This window comes from Pteropus medius, unplaced genomic scaffold (genome assembly GCF_902729225.1).
Source record: "Pteropus medius unplaced genomic scaffold, Ma_sr-lr_union100, whole genome shotgun sequence".
In the NCBI taxonomy this organism is placed as follows: domain Eukaryota; kingdom Metazoa; phylum Chordata; class Mammalia; order Chiroptera; family Pteropodidae; genus Pteropus; species Pteropus medius.
This window is the reverse complement of record NW_024342471.1, coordinates 19,418,725-19,439,379: the sequence shown is the minus strand read 5'-3', so window position 1 is coordinate 19,439,379 and position 20,655 is coordinate 19,418,725. Positions and strand designations below refer to the sequence as shown.

The 20,655-nt window shown below is 43.4% G+C and overlaps 1 protein-coding gene and 1 long non-coding RNA gene across 5 annotated transcripts in view; both read right to left on the bottom strand.

The window, feature by feature from the left end:
* Window positions 1–13,109, bottom strand: part of PTPN1 (protein tyrosine phosphatase non-receptor type 1) — a 58,043-nt gene extending 44,934 nt beyond the window's left edge. Inside the window, exon 1 of one of the 4 annotated variants that reach the window (XM_039864605.1) lies at window positions 12,879–13,109. In XM_039864605.1, coding sequence (XP_039720539.1) covers window positions 12,879–12,941 — 63 coding nt within the window. In that variant the 5' untranslated portion in view covers window positions 12,942–13,109. The remainder of the gene's footprint in view (window positions 1–12,878) is intronic. The other 3 variants (XM_039864603.1, XM_039864602.1, XM_039864601.1) reach the window with 3 other exon arrangements.
* A 6,509-nt stretch (window positions 13,110–19,618) lies between these two features.
* Window positions 19,619–20,655, bottom strand: part of LOC120603803 (uncharacterized) — a 49,128-nt gene continuing 48,091 nt past the window's right edge. The window contains exon 6 of the long non-coding RNA XR_005653146.1: window positions 19,619–20,087. This is a non-coding gene — a long non-coding RNA (uncharacterized LOC120603803). The remainder of the gene's footprint in view (window positions 20,088–20,655) is intronic.

Below are 20,655 nucleotides of genomic sequence, written 5' to 3'. Positions count from 1 at the left end.
ACCTCACAATTAATCATTCCCCCCACCATTAAAAGGAAAATAGTCAAAGCTTCTTTTATTCTATTTTGTCATCCATTGGCAACGAAAACTCTCCCCTTTTCAAATCTTTAATGACTAGTAATCAGCAATTACTTTCTAAAAAATTGAATCCAGGACTATTTCTATACATAATCTTCATAGCTAGAATTAGAATAAAGAAAAAAAAAAAGACATTTCCACAACTTCATTGATTTGCAGATATCTAACCCTGACTGCTTCTATATGGCAAGAAAAGAAGTTAGTAAATATGTGAATGGAAAACAGGAAACTATCAGTAAATCATTCAGAATTCTCAAGGTGATAATTCTGCATTTAAATTGAAGCAATCATAAAGTCGTAGAATTTGTAAAGATATTCAAAATGTTAAAATGCCTAAAAAATTAAAGACTATCACTTAGCCATTTAAAAGTAGAATAATTATCAGTAAACTTATTTTACAAGGTACCTGACTTGAAAGAACCATTCAAATAAAGCCATCTGTGTACCAAACACTGCTGATAAACAGACCACATAAAGGGATATTCCAGCCAATATCATTAAAAATATCCTTTAAAATTCACGATGAATAAATAGACCTTTATTCTCAGTGTCAGCTGCAAATCAGGGGGCCAACCACATATTTTCAATTTATTCTTAGTGAGTCAGGCTTATATTTAAAGATTCTTTAAAAAATATTTTACGTATTAAAATATAATTCTGCTTTTGTGCAGACTAAAGAGTATCTGCACATATTCTTGGATAAGAAAAACAAAACTCTTTACCCAAAAGTTATCAGTTCCTTGCAATGACCCGCCTACTAAGTGCAACGCACTGTGGTTGGTACTCTAGGGCTACAAAAACTGATGAGGACACAAACACCTTCCTGGGGAAGACACCTACATAGATGACTTCACTACACGGTGGTGTGAGGTCAATGCCACAATGTAATTTCCACTACGTCCATACCCTGTTAGAAGGGTTCAGAGGTCATTATCACAGTCAAGGTGAGAAGTAATGGCAGAAGAAATAGAAAAGAAGGGAGAGGGGAAAAATGTATATACTGAGAGAGACATGCTTATGAATTGTGTGTGGAGGATGGGAGCAGGAGGATTGAGACTGAAGAGGAAGAAAATTAAATATGCTCCTATGCTTTCAAGCTTAAGAAATGAAACACTTTGAATGCAGAAAGGCCAAGAGGTGCAAGCCCCATTAGGGGTCCAGAGACTATACGGGGCTCATACCTGCTTGCCTCTGGAATCTTCACTTAGACATTACTTTCATAGACTATCTGTTTTTCCTGCTCCCAATCCCAATCAGCCACCTCTTCTTGAGTGTCCCCACAATACCTGGGCCTAGGCTACGCATCTATTCAGCCCCTTTCCTGACTAGACGATTAAGCTTCTTAAGAACAAGGACCAAATCTTGCTCAGCACTTATGCTCACTCCCTAGCACAGAGCCTGGCACCTAGTACCTGCTCACGTATTTGCTGAATAACTGATAGAAGGGACTCTGCCTGCAAGGAGCTTACGATCTAGAGCAGAAGTGAAATGAACGATGGATGAAAAGCTTCATGGCGAAACTGGTCATCAGTTACCGATTTTAATTTCATATATATAAAAATGTATAAAGTGGCTGTGCCATCATGTCACATGATTCAGGAGTACTAGAACACTGAGCTGGTTTTGTCCTTTTGGGATTCAGCTTTGGCGGAAAAGGTACACAATTAGGAACAAAGACCTTAATTATTTTATAATGGTAAAGTATCTTCCTCACCTACTGCTTGTTCTAACTTGTCATATACAACATACCTCTACAGAGTAACAGATGTTCAAGAAGGATCGAAGAAAAAGCATGTCCTACAATATGTACTGTATTGCTAAAGCAACACGTGTTCTTTGTACCTAGATATTTACTTTTGTCACGGCTGTCATTAACTTCATCTCTTGATAGAGGATAAGGTGGAAAAACAATGCAATCGTGAGCTCAGACACTTGACAAATGGTCTCCCCAATCACAAAGCAAGTCATTAAAAACACTGCTTCTTAGATGATTTTTCAGTGTAAGCATATTTGGGTAAGGCATTCTTTTTTTTTTTAATCAATTCCCATAGGGACCATCCAATTCAATTTCCAAGTTGGTCATCAAAAAGAGTTCGTGGAAATAACTGGACATGGGACAAAAATACAGTCACAGTCAATTGCCCAAGGCGGAAAAAAAATGGTGGCAGCTTCCAGCTTCCTCAAGACAGCAGAAGGGGGCTAAGGATGAAAAGAGAAGGGGAAGGGAAGGGAGGAAAGAAGCGTCTGGCTAATGATTTGATCCTGAATTTTAATGTCAAGGGCGCTCTCTCAGGCATTTTCACAGTAGCCACAAAACCTTTAACTCTAGCTAGTCTTCCCTTGCTTTAACTTTATCAAATGATAGTACACTAACTACTTACAGGGTAAACACCTTTGTAAAATTATCTTAATTATAACGTTAACATCAAACTCCAAGGAAAAAACCCAGCCTGGAGTAGAGGTTGCAAACTCAAGTGCGTCCAAGGGCCGGGTAACACACATAATTGAGGACAGTGTGACCCGCCACGGAGCTGTAGTAAACTACAGAACACATGTGTCTGTCCAGCAGAAGCAAGTGTCCCCCAACTCAGCAGACCACTGCCAGGGTGGCCCAGGTTTACAGGATTTTAAGAGAAGACAGAAATCCAGATTTGTATGTGGTTTCTCTTGATTTATAAACAATGGCCAACATTTAAGCTCCTCTATTTTAAAAACACTGTGTGGACCAAGCAAAATATGACGGAGGGTGGCCAATTTGTGACATCTAGGTAAGAAGTCAGAAAACTGGGCAAAAGTCAAAATCTACAAATGATCTCTTCCTTTGTCCTAATAAATCAGGAAGGTTTAGCACAACTCCTTGTCCCTCTTTGTATCACAGTGAGCATGTAAAGCTGGCTTCAGGACATGGGGGACCTCGGGCAGAGAAGAACATCCCAGCTCTGACACCCAATTGTCCTTCTAAATCATTTCCTGCTATTAAAGACCAATTTATGGTGTATAAAAAATGCTACTGCAAGCAAAGCACTTTGCACAGTGCCTGGGGCACATAACAGAATTCAATAAATGTGAGCTATTATTGGGTTTTATTATGAATGAGGGTAGAACAGGGATCAGAACTGTGCATTTCTTCCTTGAATGAAAGATTTTAGTCCAATTACGAAACCTAAAAATCCTCTTTAGATATGAGAAAAATTTCAAAGGAAACTGCATTCACCAATTGGCATTTGGCAATTTTATAAAATAATTTGACTTATGCCTTCATAGGACATTCTATTATTTTTTTAAGGGCATAAAAATGGATTTTTAAAGTTTTGAGTTAATATAAAATTTTAAAGTTCTATCCCACTTTTAGATAAGGGGGGTCACAGAGCACACAAGGCTACCGAATCCAATGTGAACAGGATGTGCAGCCCCAACTTCCTGGCTCCTCATGTGACCAGGTCACTGTACAATGTTAGATTCAAGTCGTGCTGTTAAGGCTATCTGGTCCAATCACCCCATTTTAGGGATCCTGTATGTAACTCCTTCCCCAAGAGTCAAAGGCAGACTCAGAACCCAAACCCAGTACTCTTTTTCCATTACCTCACAAGTCCCTGGAGACATGTAAGTTCAAGATGGTTGGTTAAGGGTAACAGGGCAGCCCTGAACTGATGCTTTGAAACAAAACCGCTCCGTGTGAAACCAGTAACCAGTAATGGAGACAGGTACAAAGCCCAGCCTTTAGGAGCAAAAGGCTCTGTCAACTGTAGACACAGGGCCGGGACACTTCCCTATCCACAGCCAATCAGAGCCTTGCTCTGATACATCTCAGGGTGGGTCAGAATCTTTTAAAAATCCTCTAATATCAGCTATGGCCCTTTTGTTCCAAGCCTCTATGAAAGAATCTACTTTATTTGCTGGGAAAGTAGAGTCATTAAGCAAAGGAATCAATGATTTTCAAATAATGTTACTATGCTCCAAACGTATGCTTCAAACTGTCCAACTTCCAGAGCACTGAGAAGTATTTTCTGAAATGTAGCCAAATGTAGAATATAGATTGTGTCCTACATTCGAAATTTGTCTTTCTAGAAAGCGTGTTTTAATGTCAAAGGATATAAAGCAAGCTGTGAATAAGAGACTAAAATTAGCTCAAACCACAAATAACCTAACATACTTATCACTTCCTTATGATCAACCTACAAAAATCAAACACTAAAGGCATTTATAAAACTAAAAATGTGATGCCAATTTAATCCTTTAACTTCAGCTGTATCCTTACTTCCTTCTGAAACGGAGCTGGCATGTAACATTACCAAAAAATGACATTTTATTAATTTGGAGGCAAGTACAAGGGAAACCATTAGAGCTAAATCTTGCCCTGTAAATAAAACAGCACATACCGTGCAGTTCTAAAGTGGTTAGACGGTAACCACCTCCTCAAACTGAAGATAGGAAATTTCAGATGATGGACCACACCCATCTCCAGCTGCGTTTCACACCCGAGCACTAGGGACATACCAGACTCCCACTTCAAACCTAAGCTTGCGCCCATCTCCTAGAGCCATTTATTTCAAAAGCAACATCTTCCAGTGAACAAAGTCTGTTGGGAAACACAAAAGCTTGTCGTCATCAAGTAGTGGAACAAGTTGCAAAAGGAAGCTTAGTTGACAAATGTGCATTCATGAAAAAAAAAAAAAGGTACTATGTTTGCTAAACTTCAACTACTTTTAGAGTGATCCTCTCTGCAGGGTAACTACATTTTGTTAAGTTTTTTTCTGGGGGAAATTCGAACTTTTAAAAGGATAGAAATAAGTGCTTAAGATGAGGAAATCACCTACCAACTGCCAGTTAGGCTCTTGGATATTGTTAATATAACTCTCAAAAGCATTCTTATTAGCAGGTAGAAAAATAAGGGAAAGTAGCAGACCTAGGTAGTTAGTTGTGAAGAAAACAGATAAAATAAAATACTGCAAATGATGCTAATATTCCTAGGGTATGTCAAAAAAAACTGTCAGTAGCACATCAGAAATACTGAAACGTACTTAGAAATAGTACCACGATAGGTACCTAAAGGACCTATTAAAACCAAGCATCACAGGATGTGGATTCTCAAGAAATATTCAAGGGAGACGTGGACCAGCTGATGCTTAGGTGTGGCCATACTAGGGGTTGCTCTAGAAATTTGGCCTTATGTCTGTGATGTAAACCCGATGTGGCTTAATGCAACTTCCTGGTCTTGGACCATTCTGCTTCACTCCACCTCTGCAGACGACCCTGAACACCCTGGCAGCAGGCAGGTGGTGTTTGGTAGAGCACAATAATGCTCTTACCTCTAAGATGCTCTTAAAATACAGTTCAAATCAGGATAACTACAGAGCAAAACAATGTCAACAAAAAAACACAACACAAAATACTCTGCCCGCCCCCTCCCCCCCGCCAAAAAACTGCAGGGTATCTTCTTAGAGGCATGGGGCATTCTTAGAGGCCCCTGCTCTCTGTGCAAAAGTGAGCCACGTAAATATTTAAGACCCCATGAAGGCATATTTTGCCTTTCCCCTTGCAGAAGAGCAGACTAAGCCCTGACTATGTGAATAGTGAGGCAGCACAAAATCTAAAAGGGATAAATATAACAGTGACAAATGTTGAACCAGCAGGGAATGTAAAGCTAATTTACCGTATTATGCTAAATGCAGCTTGCCTATTTGTTCTCTTGAGTGAAGGTATATTCAGAATTGATTTCATCCACAGACGTTTTTAAGTAAGCCCATGTTCTTAAGAGAGCTCCAACAATTTTGGATAATTACTTGATGTTCACTTTCCTGTAAGCAATTCACAATAGTGTATCATCCTCCAAGTTAATCAGTACTCATCAGAATAAAAACTAGCTAAGCTGTTTGCTGGAACTTAGATGGCAAGTTTTAAATGAGATTCTTCAAAACGAAGCGAGGCACCAATAAGAGATCCATGAAGAAAGGAAGACAAGGGGGTGGGGACATTTCATAACAGTGACGGAGATAAGGAAAAGAGCTTTCCGTCTCTAGTCACTAATAAGTTTTTAAAACACGATTTTGGAAACCTAGTTTTGCTATGCTCATCTTATCTTTGCAAGTGGTGTTGCTCACCCACAAAAGCCACAAACACAGCTGAGGCTTTTCCTTCTTCATCAGTAAAAGAAAACATGCCTCACTTGGTCTTTGGGAAGAAACTTCTGCAGTAAATGGAGCCCAGGGTACAAGACCACTTGGGCCCAAAGGTTTACTCCGACAGCAGTTAAGCTTCACTAAGAATCCAGAATTTCCTGGCATGGCCCTAGATTAAGAGCGGTAAAGAATACCTATATTCTCCAAAGAAAATACAGCCTTCCAGCATCACTCTGCTAAGAACCCAGGTTTACTTTGTGAGGCCAAACTAAAGAACTAATTTCTCGAAGCACCAGTTCTAAGTAGCGTGGTGTACCCACAAAATTTTACTTGGTAGAATCATAAGCACTCAGAACTGCAAACAGAATCATGTCACTATTTTTTTTAAAAAAAGACTGAAAATTATTTATCAGTATTTATTATTTTGTTTGCAGTGTGCCTTGTGCCACATCCCAAAGAACAACTGATTTGGGGGGCTAAACTTTTGTCTATTTATTTCGGGGAAAAAAAAATCTTCCACATGAAATGGTCTTGTTTCCAGTTTTCAGACATTCAAAATTTACAAACTATAACTAAGAGATTCATGATTATGTTAAGCTGCCTAGAAAAAGGAGGGCAACCACCAGAAACTATGAAGCCCACTTTTACACAAAGTAAAGCATTATTTCTAAAATGCTGGAGACTTAGGTACTTTCTTCTCAAACATGGCAAATATGTAAACTACCACACTATGCAAATGAAGTTTAGAACAGATGTAGGTTTCTTCAAAAAATTACAACATAAAGGGCAGCTACTCTTCATGTACCTAGCTGGGGTTGACTCTTTCGTAAATTCTCAAGAATCAGTTCCTCTATCTTTTACAGGAAAAACCACCCAATTGCTACTTAAAAGAAAAAAATAACCCGTGTCAGGGCTACTCATTTTCCCACATTACTAAATCGAATGACCCCCCTACTTATTAAAAAAGTTTAACACCTCTTGGGAAAAAAAAAAAAGATTCAATTCTTCTGAGTCTTTAACTCCCATAACTCCCACGAAACTCCCATAAATTCTGGAGCCTGGCTGTATCCACTGACACCCACTAACAGTATTAAGTACCCACTGCAGTGTTTACAAGGATTGCTCCAGGAGGATTAAATTCTCTTTGTGAGCACATTAAAGACTTTTATTACTTGACGTGAACTTGGTGATCATTTAGACCAGGATAACTTTTACAAAGGGAGGAACTGAAGCCCAAAGTCAGTTTCAGAGTTAAGCCTGGAGAAAAAGCAAAAGGTGAAACTAACTCTCTTGACCTGAAAGGTGGTCTGAGCAAAGGCCAAAAATGTTAGCATATACCACGTACACCTTGAAAGAAATCAGCCTTGTAAGGGTGTTACTTTAGGGAGAACCCTATTTATACTCCATAATTAAAAAAACATTTTATAAATCAACTATATGCAAAATCATTCTAAAAGGCATGTGAGGACAAGACAAGTCAACAGTGATGAGGGCAGAGTCATTCAACAATTCTTAGAGAGACAGATGTATCGCCTCCAAACTTCCTATTAAGTTCGCCTCAGGACAAGTATAAATTTGTTAAAATTCCTATGAAACAAACTGGTACTATCAACTTCTACCATGTAAGAATCCGAGTCTTTCTTCCGAGTCACCAAGGAGGTGACTAAATTGCCTTGCCAGGCCATGGCCCACAACGTGGTGGTTTTCTCCCAGAGTGACCTCTGCTATCGGGGCTAATGAGGGCTAATCTATTTGTTTCTATCATTCTCTCCCCCTAGAATGGGAGTTGGGAACCATGTCTTGTTCGTCTTTACACTGTCGGGGCCTGGCAAAGTGCTGACAATCCCAGCATCTGTTAGGCACTTACTTTGTGCCAGGTGCAGGGGACACCAAGATGAATGAGCAAGATGGACGAGCTGACCTCCCGAAGCTCAGACTGGAGGAGACAGACAGGGATAGAAAGAAACCGCTCGCTCCCGTGAGAGCAGGGCTCCAGAGGCGGCATGGATGAGGTTGTATGGAAATGCAAGGTGAGAGCAAAGGTCTAGTGCGAGGAGGCCCATGTGAGTGGGAAAGGCAGGCCAGACAAAGTACAGAGCCACGGTACAGAGGAATGAAGGAGGAAGATGAGTGTGGCAAGAATAGAAAGTACATGGCAGGGGATGGCTGGAACCCGGCTGCCATGCTGAGGAGTTTGGACCTTACTGGTATTATGAAAGCATCAGAAGGACTTAAACAGAGGAGCGACAGGTTCAGGGCTGTTTTTAACACAATTACTAGCAATAATGTGAGGAATACGCACGGCGGGGTAGTGGGAGATATAGAGAGACTGCTGAGGGGCCAGATTAATACTTAACTGGTTTCACTCATTTCTGCAGCATGAACCTAGAAATGACTATGGTATTATAGGAAAAATCTGGGAACCCAGACCACTGGGATGGTAGAAAGGATGCTACGGTGGCCAATCAACGAAATGTGGTGGAGGGAATCAGGAACTCCTTCGAAGTCCCCAGCATTCCCGGGTACTCAAAACATGCACACCGAGTGACCGGTACCAAACTACACTGTCTCGGAAACAATGACCGGGCGAGACTTCCCATTTTCCTGAACACGGGCAGTATAAACGTGTCTAGCCTATTTGTCAGTACTTGTTGCTTGCCCCGAACGACGTAACACAAACACTGTAGGGAGAAATGCCAGTGTACAAAATAACATACAGGCTTAAGATAAAAGTACCTGCGATTAAAAGCACATCATAGAATGAAAATTACCAGAAGGATTCTACGATCTAAAAAATTAGAAAACAGACAATACCAAAAAAAAAAAAAAAAAAAAAAAAAAAAAAAAAAAAAAAAAAAAAAAAAAAGAAAGAAAAAAAGGCACAGTCATTATTCCAGCAGTTTAGTCTGAAAAACCCCTACAGGAAATTTTTTATTCATTTCTATATCATGAAATTCAGTATATATTCCATTACATTATTCAATACCAGGGATTTTTATAGGTTTGGGGGAGCTATTCATGCTGAAATGCAAAATGCTGTGGGAGGCCATGGAGCCCAATGGTAGATAATTGGTAACTGAAAATTATTTGCATTACCAACATCCCCGAGTTGACCTGTGTTTGCATATTTCCAGAAGTACCGAAGTATTCCTATAAATACGTCAGTGATGTCGAACATATATTGATAGCAAAAAGTTCCCTCCACTATACGTCCTTGTGCTCCTAGTTAAATTAATACGAGTTCAGACAATTACAAAGGTCTTTACACCATTTCCAAAGTGGTGATCAGACACCTAAATTTAGTTTACTCGAACCAAGGCTAAACAAGAACATGGAGATCTAATGGGTCACTCAAGATGACTGGAACTTCTCAGTCTCTCCATGTCATTTCCGTTTGTCTTTATTTTTTTAACTGAAGTGACTCATAGTGTATAGATCTGTCTCCTCTTCACAAAATAGTTTTTCTCTGAAGAGAATGGCATTTAAATAGACATTACTGGGAAAGTTTAATATCCATCTACTTGGCCTCTCACAACATGAGTTGTATATAGCAGTGAGGAATTTCAGTGAACTATGGTTATAACATGGTTTTAACCTAGACCGGCATTAGATCATATTTCATAATGAAGGCAGCTATAAAAACAAATGTCAATTGGAAGAGTGGACCGTTTTACAAAGCCTGCCTCTAACATGGAATAAATCTTGCCTTCAAGTCACAAGCTGCAGTCATAACCTCCTTTATCCGAAACAATCAAATCATTCACACTTAAAAATGGTGAACAGTGTCAGAGAATCAAAGAATTTAGAGAGGGGAGAAAGCAAAACACCTGACCCCAACCTTAAACTATATGATGGAAGGCAGCTTATCAGCTGTTTTCATTCATTCGAGGCCTCTCTTCTCTCATTCTAGCTCCAAAAACCAATCCCTTTTCCCTGTGTTCTCTCTCTTTTGGACAGTCAGATCAACTCAAACTCCAGGCTAAGTAATACTTCCACTTTTCAAAATCAGGCAATCATTTAAATGATAGAAAACAATTTTTAAAGCCATCTATCTCCATGTGCTATCAAAGCTGACTTCTTGTAGGCCTAAATGCTTATTAGCATCTATGCTATTTCTTAGCATTAACAATTAAAAACACAGTTATGCTCACTTTAGCAGATGGAGCTAGCACCAAATCTTTGCCTGACACTGTTTTCTAAACTACCACATTCTTCAGCATTCAAAAGCCTACTTCACCCTTTGTTTGGTTTCCCAATTGTTTCCAAGTTTTTGCATCTTTTTGTTCTAGTTAGAAGTTAGTATAGTGAGAAATAAATGCACTGCCTTGTTTACAAATTTTTAAGCAAAAATAACGTATTCTAAAAATCACAACAGCCTGAGCAAGCTCAAACTGACTTTGTATAAGGCTGCTCAAGTGACATGCTATAAATTAAATTTTAATTATTTAACCTACATTTTTTCCCAACAATAATACATTTGTTTGAATTCCAAAAAAAAAAATGGTTCTGGTAAAATGACACATGCTTTGGAAATTTTGCCACTTTAGATTCAAGGTCATCTGAACTCTACGTTTTGAAAAATGCCACAGTTACTCAATAAAGAGCCACTTTTAAATTCAAAAGGAGAGCTTCTGATTTCAATTTTAGAAACGAAAAATACAGGTGAGAAAATCTGTAGTGGAGAACTCTCTAAGATCAAAAGAAACCACCTCCAGGTACATAGCAATCTATTAAAAAGCTGGAGTAATCGCAACATAGAGCAATCTTGACTGATTCTTAGGATTCGAATATGGTAGAGAAACTTAAGAACAAATGGAAATTAATTGAAGGACAACATGCTCCATGGTCGGGCTTAAAACAGTAAGAAATCAAATGCAGAATTTTTAGAATATAAATTTGTTGCTGCCAACGCAGTCAGTTTTGGCATAAAAGATTTACCCGCTGCCTTCTGGAGGCCACCTCTACTTGTGATGGGGTACACCATAACCAACTCCAGCACTTCTGACCCACGATTTTTTCATTTAGAGCCACTTTAGACTCTGTTGCATCAAATTTGATGTAGAAAATCTGTCTGTACATTCTCAAAGTCACTAGTGGTACTTATTCAAATAACTCAGACTAGACAGGGAATGCAAATTTTATATATTTTTCAATCATACTTACACAGATTACAGGGGTTATAAATATCAGCCTACCAGAAACTAATATACATTCTAGTACAAGTTAAAAGGATCCTGTCAAAGAAACTTGATGCAAAATCCACGTGAAACCAAGCCTGCCAAAAAAAGGCTTTGTTAGTCAAGCATACCAAAGAACTGCTTAAAGCTTTTTTCCTTTTTAAGTGGAGCTCAAAATAGATTTTAATACTACCAGCTGATGGATCTCACAATTTGCCTTTTGAGCCTGTAAACTGGAAACAGAATAAACTGCCTTCTCCCTTTGCACAAGTAACAAAATCTCTCTATTCTGTACATCAGTTATTTAAAATTCTGAGTGTGGTTTTGGTTAATCCTTACAACCCCCGCAATGACATTTAATCAGTAGCACGTATTTATTTTCTTTAGAGGATTTAGCTGCTTGTAAAAGCAGACCGCTTCGTGTTTTTAAGAGATATTTGAGAAACCTTACCTTCCTAACTTTTATGAACCACCATAACCCACGAGAGATGAGGCCTGGGAGGACCCAATCACCTCAGCCATGACCAAAGGATAAGATGCTCGTCCCGGAAAGATGCTATTTTAGAGAAGGTAAAAACGTTAACCCTGTTTCCTCCCTGTTTCCTGCCTGAAAGGGTAATAATATTTTGGCTCCGATCAAGTGAATACGTCTCGCGTGTAACTGGAAAGCTCTTTAGGCTGATGTTTTCATGGCTTGCTGCTGCTCCCCACTCAGCTCAAAGAGCAAATGTCTCTTCCTCTGACAGATCTGCTCTGATCCCCTTCTCCGCGGTGAGGGAGCCCACCTTCCACGCCGCTGCTCTCCACCCTGTTCGATATTTTACAGCCCTTGTCACCATCTGAAATTATCTGCTTGTGTGTCTAACTGCCCTCTTCGACTCTAAGCTCCGCGAGGGATAAGGTCTTGTCTGCCTTGTTCAGCAAACACCACTTCCAACGCCTAAGCGGTGCCTAGCACGGAAAAAGCACGCCAATTCATATCCATTAAATGAATGAACAGGAAGGGGGAAGGGGACTGTCATCCTTGGGACTCTCGACGCACACTGAGACCAGGGGAAAGGAAGTGTGAAGGAGGGAGGGGGAGTAACCCTTCCCCTAGGGAGACAAAGGAAGAGAGTCTGAGGTGGTCCAGTCTAGAAAAGGAAGTAGTGGGGGGTGTTCTGTCAACCCCAGGGGACAAAGAGTGGACAGGCAGGGGCGGGGTCGGGGTGCGAGGGATTGGCGGTGAGAGCACAGACCGGCGGCCTCCAGGCTTAAGAGGTCAACCGGGCTGGAGGATATGAGGTAAGTGGGGGATCAAAGGGGAATGCGAATTCCGGGAGAGACGAAGGCCCACTCGGGGGACAAAGAGGGGGCCGGCTTCTGCCGCGGTCGGATTGAATCCTCAAGCAGCAGGACCCAGGCGGAGGGCGGGACCCAGTGGGAGAACGGGCCCCGGGGGTCTGAGGGGACGGTTCACGCGGCCTAAGCGAAGGGCCTGCCGCACTCCGGGGCGCTCCCGCACCTGGTAAATGGCCGCCCAGCTCCCGGCTTTGTCGATCTGCTCGAACTCCTTTTCCATCTCCATGACGGGCCAGGGCGGCTGCCGCGCCTCCCCCTCGGCCTACTGCGCCGTCTGCCGCTCAAGGCCGCGTCGCGCTCTCAGCGGGGAGTCCCGCTGCAAGCCTCGGCTCCCGCCGCTACCGCCGCCCTAGCCGCCGCTGCTTCTTCATGTCACCGGGCAAACGGAAGTACGCACCGCTCTGCCACGGTCTCCGCCCCGCAAACGGTGGGCCAATCAGCGGTCGAGAACGTCGGCCAGCACTTCCGCGGGGCGGAGCCAGGAGGAGGTGCTGGGGAGAGTGGCCTCCGCCCCGCGAGACATCTTGCGGCTCACGCTCCCTCCTCCCTTCGGGACTTCGAGCTTGGGCGTGGCGCGCGCCCGTTGCCTAGGCGACCTCGGGAGCTCCGCTCACGGCGCGTGGGTTTGCAAGGCCCCCGCGGATCTTGAGTTCAAACTTCGAGGAGGCCCGTTGAATCACAGAGTGGCCTCGAAGTAGTCATGTATCTTTCCTGCAGCTCCAGGGCCCTGGCCTCAGTGCTCCAAGCAGGAGTATGGGCGGAGGAAGCATGCTTCATTTCCTGCCTCCCTCCTCTGGCCAGACGTCGGCCCGTTTTTCATAAAACTTGCAGCTTCTTGATTCACCAGGCCGCTGCTGGGGAAGGATCTCTACTCTCTGTATTATCCTTGTACTGAAATGCAAGATTTCTGCTTAGGGTCTCTGATTTGGGGCGCTGCAGGAATGAATAGACTGAGATCCTGGCACGATAGTTCCCAAAGTATCAACGAAATCCTGTTCAGACTGGACTCAGTGAAGCACAGATTCCATGGTGCATCAGTGAATCGAATAATGCAGATTTCTAGGTCCACCTCCAAAGGATTCAGATACCAAGAATTTGTATTTTTCACCAGCAACGCCTGCTGATTGTTCACCAATAGTCCTGGAAGCACGCAGGAGAAGGGCTAGTCAGATTGCCTTCCTGCAAGTTCTACTTTAAACTATACAGCTTGGGCCTGACACATTACATGGAGTTGTGAACTGCATGGGGTCAAAGAACCTAAAGGACAGAATCATTTCTGTTCCCTGTTCACATCCCAAGCCTGCCCAGAGCAGCTGCTGATATCACTGCTTGAATTAATTCCTTGAATGCCTGTGGCAGGCGCCTGTGCCTGCCATTCTAAGCACGCATTCTCACTTAATCTCCACAGTAACTCTACAATATAGGCACTTTTATTCTTCCCATTTTATGGATGAGGAAACTGAGGTGCGGAGAAGCAAAATTACCTGTCCAGTATAGCACTGCACAATATGGAAGCCAGGATTCTAACCTGGTCTCTGGGGGAATGCTCGTTTTGGAGCCAGGCTTTCTGGGCCCAAATTCCAGCTTCACTAAACACTAGCTGGGTAACCTTGGGCAAAATATTTAACCTTTCTCTACCTCTGTTCCCTCCTTGGTAAAATGAGGCTAATAAAAGAACCCACCTCATAGGGGTGGTGTGAAGATTGACTGAGTATATATAGTGCTCTTAGTATAGTGAGTGGATCAATAAATATATTAGCCCTCATTATTATATACTTCCAAATCATAGAAAATAGGAAGGGAAATTAATTCTTATTGAATAAATGTAATTGGTTTGATAGGCAGTATCTTTAGAAACTGAACATTCCATGAAGGAGAATTAACAAAAATTGCCCATTCTGCTGAAAAGTTTGGGAACTTCACATTTGGAAGCTACCTAATTTAAGTCTTAGCCCATTTAAGTGGTTCTCCAGGCTCTCATGTACTCTTCCTGCCCATATTGATTTGAGCGCTAGTTTGTCTGGAACTCACAGAACGACTTGAAGGAAGAGAGAACAGCCCTGGTTCACTCCTATCCCGGGGGGCTGAGCTAAGTAAGTAAATAAATCAGATGCCCATCGAGCCCAAGTGGACCTCATGCCTGCAGGGAGTGCCACCCAACAACTGGAGTGACCTTCGAGCGAGGCCAAAGCTATGTGCAGGATGTTGACGGAAGAGCGGGAGGGGCTGCAGCAGGCTAAAGCAGAGTCCAGGTTGGGCTGTTTGGGGCGGTGTTAGTTTCTTAGGGGTGCCGTAACAAATTACCACATATCTGGTGGCTTAAAACAACAGACATTTTTCTCAAACAGTTCTAGAGGACAGAAGTCTGCAACCAAGGTGTTGACAAGGCCAGACTACCTCTCAAGGCTCTGGGAGAGAACCTTCCTTGCCTCCTTCCGTTCTCGATGGCTCATTGTTCCTTGGCTTATGGCAGCATCACTCCAATCTCTGTCTCTGTCTTTACATGGTTTTCTTCTCCACCTCTCCTCCTCTTCTGTCTGTCTAATCTCCCTCGAATTCTTGTCCGGGTCCCAAGCACCTGATATTTGGTTTGGAGGAGGGACCCGTGGTGCCAGTCTTCCATGCCTATCTGAGGCTTGGCTTTCATCTATAAAGCTCACCAATTCCCTGCAAAGGCCTGGCCTGGAAACACCCAAGCCCTGGTACACCCCAGAGATGTGATGGTGACGACTGGGAATCTTTTAGTGATGACTAGTTAGAAAATAAAAAAAATGAACATGATAGCTGAAACCTTTTCCTGGCAGGCATGGTCTCACGCGGTTTCTCTGGCTTTTCCTTCATGGATTTAGCTAATGGAGGAAATCAATGACCCATTAAACTTTTTTAAATGTCCTAAAGAGTTGTCAGTGGAGAAGGATGGCTGTTTACCAAGGATCATCGACTCCTAACTTAGCAATGTCAGCAAGTTGCCTGGTAAAATCAGTCCTGGTCCTTTTCCTGGCAGATAACTCAGTGTTAAGAGCTTGGGATCCAAACTGGTCTCTGATGAAATGTCACTTCCTCAGCGAGGCCCCTTCTGATGCCTCCTAATAAACAGTGCCTCGTCACTCTATCCTTTTTCCTTCTTAGCACTTATCAGGCATTTGGTGACATATTTCCTCCCTAGTGTTACCATGTGGTATTATGTTACATATTTGTTTTATGTGTTTATCATCTTTCTCCACCGCTAAATGTAGATTTCATGAAGAAAAGAAACTAAGTCAATTTGGTTTAATACCACCCTCCTTAAGCTACAGGTCATTCCCAGATAAGCCCACTAGTCCATGGAAGTTTCCAGAAACTGAGAAGATAGGGTTTCTTTCCACCTGAGAGACTCAGAGCTTGAGGATCCTCAGGTCCAGCCTCTCTGTCCACCACTGAGAACGCACAGCCAGGAAGGAAAATGGCCTGTCCCTTTGAGATTCACACATGCTCTGTTAACATATTTTGGGCACCTTCACTGGTTGGCTGATTTGGGGGGGTCTGCTAAAGACATCCCTGAGATGGAACAGCTAACCGGGGCCAAAGCCAAGGGCCAAAGCACTGGAATCTGGATGCACAGAGATTCTACCTACAGCCACAGACAGTGCTAGATAATAATGTCAGCTAGCATTTTCTATTTTCCATTTCCCAACAGCCCTGCAAGTCTGGAGTTACTCCACTTTTCAGATGAGAAAAATGGCTGCTCAGAGAGGGTGAAGAGGTAAAACCAGTGAACCCAAAATACAGAATGCTGGCCTGGATGTTGGTGCAAGTGGGCACAGTGGGTTAGAAGCTTCTAGAGGTCAGCTGCTTACTAGCTTTCGGGTCCTGGGCAAGTTGCTTAACCTCCTGGCATCGGCCTGGATGCTTTCCAGTGAGAAAGACCCAACTGAAAGTGCCTTTCACAAAACGGGGAATTTACTGGCTCATGAAACTGGGAAGTCCAAAGCTGGCTTGCTTCAGGCACAGCTGCATCCAGGGGCTCAGCCAATGTCATCATGACTCTGTCTCTCGACAGCTCTTTCATCTGCTTCACTCTGTGTTAGCTTCACTTTCAGGCAGGCTCTCTCCCAAGGTAACCAAGATGGCCCCAGCAGCTCCAGGCACGCGTCCTGCCAGCTCAGCAACTTCGAAGGAAAAGTACTTCTTTTCCCTGGTGGTCCCAGCACAAGTCCTGGCCTCGAATCTCATTGATCCAAGTGAGTCTCCCATGCCATCTCTAAGCCCAGAGAAATATTGGCAAATGAAGAAACCGAGGCCCAGAGAAGTAGATTCCTTAACCATGGTCACACAGCTAAGAAATGGCGAACCTGGGGTTTGAACCTGGTTTAGCTCTAGTTTCAGAATTCCCTGGAAGGTTAGCCGCCCAGAGCTCCTCACTCGCATCCTCCCTGGGCTCTTCCCCAGCCCTAGGAAGACTCCACTCCCACAGAGTATTTTAGACTTTACTCCAAGCCACCGAAAATAAAACACATCCATAAATCTAATCGTGAGCTGCCTTCCCTGTAAGGGCGACTGCCCCGTGCGGGGAGGAGAAGGCGCTCAGGGGGAACTGAGGGAATCACGTGGGTTCTGAGAAAAGGCAGCCAGATGCCTGGGGGAAGGTGGGGAGGGAAGTCGGACCCAAGTATGGAAACCAGACCCGGCCCCACTCTTTCGGCAAAGGAGGAGTCTGGGAGGGTTTCTGGAGGTCACTGAAACTCCCCCCGCCCCCACCCTGCAGTTTAGAGGGTGGGGATCGGGGGACACTTCTGTTGAACACACAGCGGTTCCTGGTGCAGGTTCCGGAGTCTGGCTGACTTGGGCTTATGTGGCCTTGGACAAGTTCCTTACCCTCTCTGATCCTCGGCTTTCCGTCTGTTACTTAGAACAAGGATGTCGCGGTTGAATAAGATAGTGTCTCCTGGTCTCTAGTTCACAGCAAGGAGGCGATAAATGAAACTGTTGTGATTCGGATCCTGTCGGTGGGTCGCTGAGTGAAAACAGCAGGTGTTTTCATGATATATGTTGCAACCTGATGTATTACATCTAATTTTTGTCCCGCCGGTGAAGGTGAGCAGGGCTGGCTTTGTGACATGTGTGCAACCTGCACAATTGCACAGGGCCCTGTGCCCAGAAGGGCCTACTCTTGTTTTCGTGCTCTGCTGTTGCTTTCTTGAAATTCTTAATAATTTTTGAGCAAGGGGCGCTGCATAAGCATTCTGCACTGGGCCCCGAAAATGATGTAGCTGGTCCTGGAGGTGAGGTTCTAGGTTTTCAATTTGTTAAAGTAGGTTAGAAGCAGTTCCTGTCTTTGAAGATGGCAGTGGTATTCCTCCTTTATTCTGGGAGGAGCCGCTGCTCTCGATGGAAGTCCTAAAACGATGACATTATCCAGATACGGATTCCCTTTTTTGAGTTGTTTACTATTATATAGTAATAGCAATTATAATACCTACATGTACTGAGTGTCATCTCTGGGCCAGGCTCTGTACTAAGCTAGCATTTTACCTCCATCATCCCTCTAGAGCTCACCAACATCCTTGTGAGATGGTCCACCGTTAACCTCATTTCACAGATGAGCAAATAGAGTGGTTATGTAAGTTGTTCACCACCACACAGCAGCGTCAGGATAATGTTTATCAGTTGAGTGAGTCTGTAGCCTTTTAGAGAAAAAGGCTTAACTCCTAAGTTCACGTTGAGACAGATGGGTTCCTAGAGTCCGTGGAAGAGATACGTGTCTTTTTGATCAAATATTTGCTCGAGTCATTTTGTATTTGAAGATAGAAATGGTCTTCCATTTGAGATCTGACTGTGCAGAGAGGGAGGGGCTGATCTAGACTTTTCTTCCCCTTGTGCTGGAACGAGGCCCATGGAGAGGACCTACACTTTATGTGACTAAAAGCGGAGGGATTCAGATTTGGGCTAATATGCTTACAACCCTCATGCTGGCCCCACCTGGGTCACAGGAGGGAAGGATCTGTCTTCCAAAGGACTTGAATAGTTCCCTTACCCACTCCCTCTTGAGATATGCGGTCTACTCCTACACCGCCTTGAATCTGGACTGGCCTTGACCTCGTATCTGTTTTGACCAAGAGAAGGTGGTAGAAGTGATGCTAGGCTCCCTGTTTTGGAGTTTTGGAGTGGTTTGTCACGCATCAATTGATAGCCAGAACAATATGTAAGTAAAATATACGTAGGTAATTAAGATATTTCTGTTTTCATATTTATTAACATTTTAATTAAAATCTTTTTATTATAAAAGCGTTGTGAAAATTGGAGAAAGGAAGCACCAGCCCGACTGACGTGGATTTAACCCCGATCACAATGACTGGTCGCATTCTGTGTTACTCTTCCAGTCTGCTTTCCCGCGAAGCTTCTCACGCAGCAGTTTGAGAGTCTGTCTTCTCCTTCACCATTCTGCCATCACCATGATTCTGCACTGCCGCAGAGTTTTCACAGCCAGCACACTATACTCATAGTGCTTTCGATAGCCACTCATCGTAGACAGAACAATGGTTCCCCCAAAGATGCCTATGCCCTGACCCCTCAAACCTGCAAATGCGTTGCTTTATGTGGCACAAGGGACTCTGCAGGTGTGATTAGGTTAAGGATCTTGAGATGGGGAGATTATCTTGATTTATCTAGGTGAGCCCAGTGTAACTACAAGGGTCTTTATAAGGCAGGAGGGTCAGGGGCAGAGGAGACGATATGAGTAGGTCAGAGAGAGAGAGATCAGAAAATGTCACACCGTTGGCTTTGAAGATGGAGGATGTGCCATGAGCCACGGAATTCAGCTGGCCTCTAGGAGCTAGAAAAGGCGAGAAAGCAGATTCTCCCCTAGAGCCTCCAGCAGGAATGCAGCTCTGCCAATACCTGGGTTTTAGGTCCATAAAGGGTTTTAGGTCCATAAAGGTCCATAGGACCCATTTTTGACTTCTGACCCCCAGAACTATCAGATAATAACTTTGTGTTGTTTTAAGCCACTAAGTTTGTGATAATTTGTTACAGCAGCCCCAGGAAGCTAATACATCACCATACTGAGGATTTTACACAGTGTCTTACTTAATTCTCACAACAACCCTATGAGGCTTCATGTAAGTCACTGTTAGTGGGGGTCTCAGTAACGGTAGCTAAATCTACATTCTAATTAACCCATCCATGTTTTGGGGGGATGTTAAGAAAGAGAACTGTGTACCACCTCCAGGGCAAGATGATATTGGGGACAGGGACAGCATCCTGGTGCAGGCAGTCAAGAGACGGTAGATCGAGCAGTAGAAGTCCCAGGAGAGATGGCTCACTGTGTTTGCAAGCAACAATAAGGCTGGTCCACGGGACATGTGAATGTCCCCCAGAGACTCTGAGTAATATCCTGGAGAAAGAACCCGATAAAGTTAGGTCAAAGTCATGAGGTCCTATCATTGCTTAGACAGTAAAGGGGAAGTTGGAAATTTTAGGGACCGCTGGAGTTATGAATGGGGCCCAGCAAATGTTAATTCCCTTTTGAGGCAGATACTGTCGGTTGCCTATCTACCCATCATTCCCTTCTTCTTGGCTGCCAGAGCCCACCCATTATAACAGAGGCTGAAAAAGTGAGATGCTCCTTTTCCAAGCCACCTTTGCGGTTGGAGCATGGTCATATGACTCAATCCCAGCCAATGGAACATAAGACAAAGTCTGCCTGGGAGCTCCTGGGAAAGGTGTCTCCCTTTCATAAGAGAGTTACATGGGAGGAAATATCTCTCTTCTCCATCAGGCTAAGAAGAGAGGGGCCTAGAGGTAGAAAGCACCCGGGTCCTTAACGACAATGTCGAGCTGTCGAAATGTCCCTGGAACCACCTCTCTCTGGACTTCTTTGTAAAGACCACATACATTTTTATTTTTGAAGCCGCTCTGGGGAGGCTTTTTTGTTATTCACAGCCCAAAGCATGCTAACTGAT